The sequence below is a fragment of the Crocuta crocuta genome, unplaced genomic scaffold (genome assembly GCF_008692635.1).
Source record: "Crocuta crocuta isolate KB4526 unplaced genomic scaffold, BGI_CrCroc_1.0 scaffold50, whole genome shotgun sequence".
In the NCBI taxonomy this organism is placed as follows: Eukaryota; Metazoa; Chordata; class Mammalia; order Carnivora; family Hyaenidae; genus Crocuta; species Crocuta crocuta.
Genome location: NW_027527428.1, coordinates 3659088 through 3659400, shown reverse-complemented (window position 1 = coordinate 3659400; position 313 = coordinate 3659088). Strand labels below are relative to the sequence as shown.

General features: G+C 66.5%; 1 protein-coding gene across 2 annotated transcripts in view; it reads left to right on the top strand.

The window, feature by feature from the left end:
- Window positions 1-129, top strand: part of CYGB (cytoglobin) — an 8110-nt gene extending 7981 nt beyond the window's left edge. The window contains exon 4 of one of the 2 annotated variants that reach the window (XM_077756873.1): window positions 12-129. In XM_077756873.1, the coding sequence (XP_077612999.1) occupies window positions 12-45 (34 nt within the window). In that variant the 3' untranslated portion in view covers window positions 46-129. The remainder of the gene's footprint in view (window positions 1-11) is intronic. The other variant, XM_077756882.1, reaches the window with a different exon arrangement.
- Window positions 130-313: the final 184 nt, after the last annotated feature.

The following is a 313-nucleotide window of genomic DNA, read 5'->3' as shown; positions in this document are numbered from 1 at the left end:
CTCGTCCACAGCCCACCGGCCACGCTGCCCTCCTCGGGGCCGTAGGACCCCCCCTCTCTCCTTCCCCCCTCCCAGGCAGCACCCTGAGCAGAAGGCCGAGTTCCGAAGACCCTCCCTGGGTGCCAAGGAAGCTGGAGGAATCCCTGAGTCGTCTTCCCAGAAAGAGGCAGCCTCAGTCCCCACCGGAGCCGCCGGGAGGTGGCGCTGGCTGCCTGGCTGCTGACCCCAGCTCAGTGGCCTGTGGGGATGGGGGACCCTTCCTCCTTGAAGAGCTGGGCCCACCCTTCGTAGCTTTTCTACTCTCTGTCAGAGA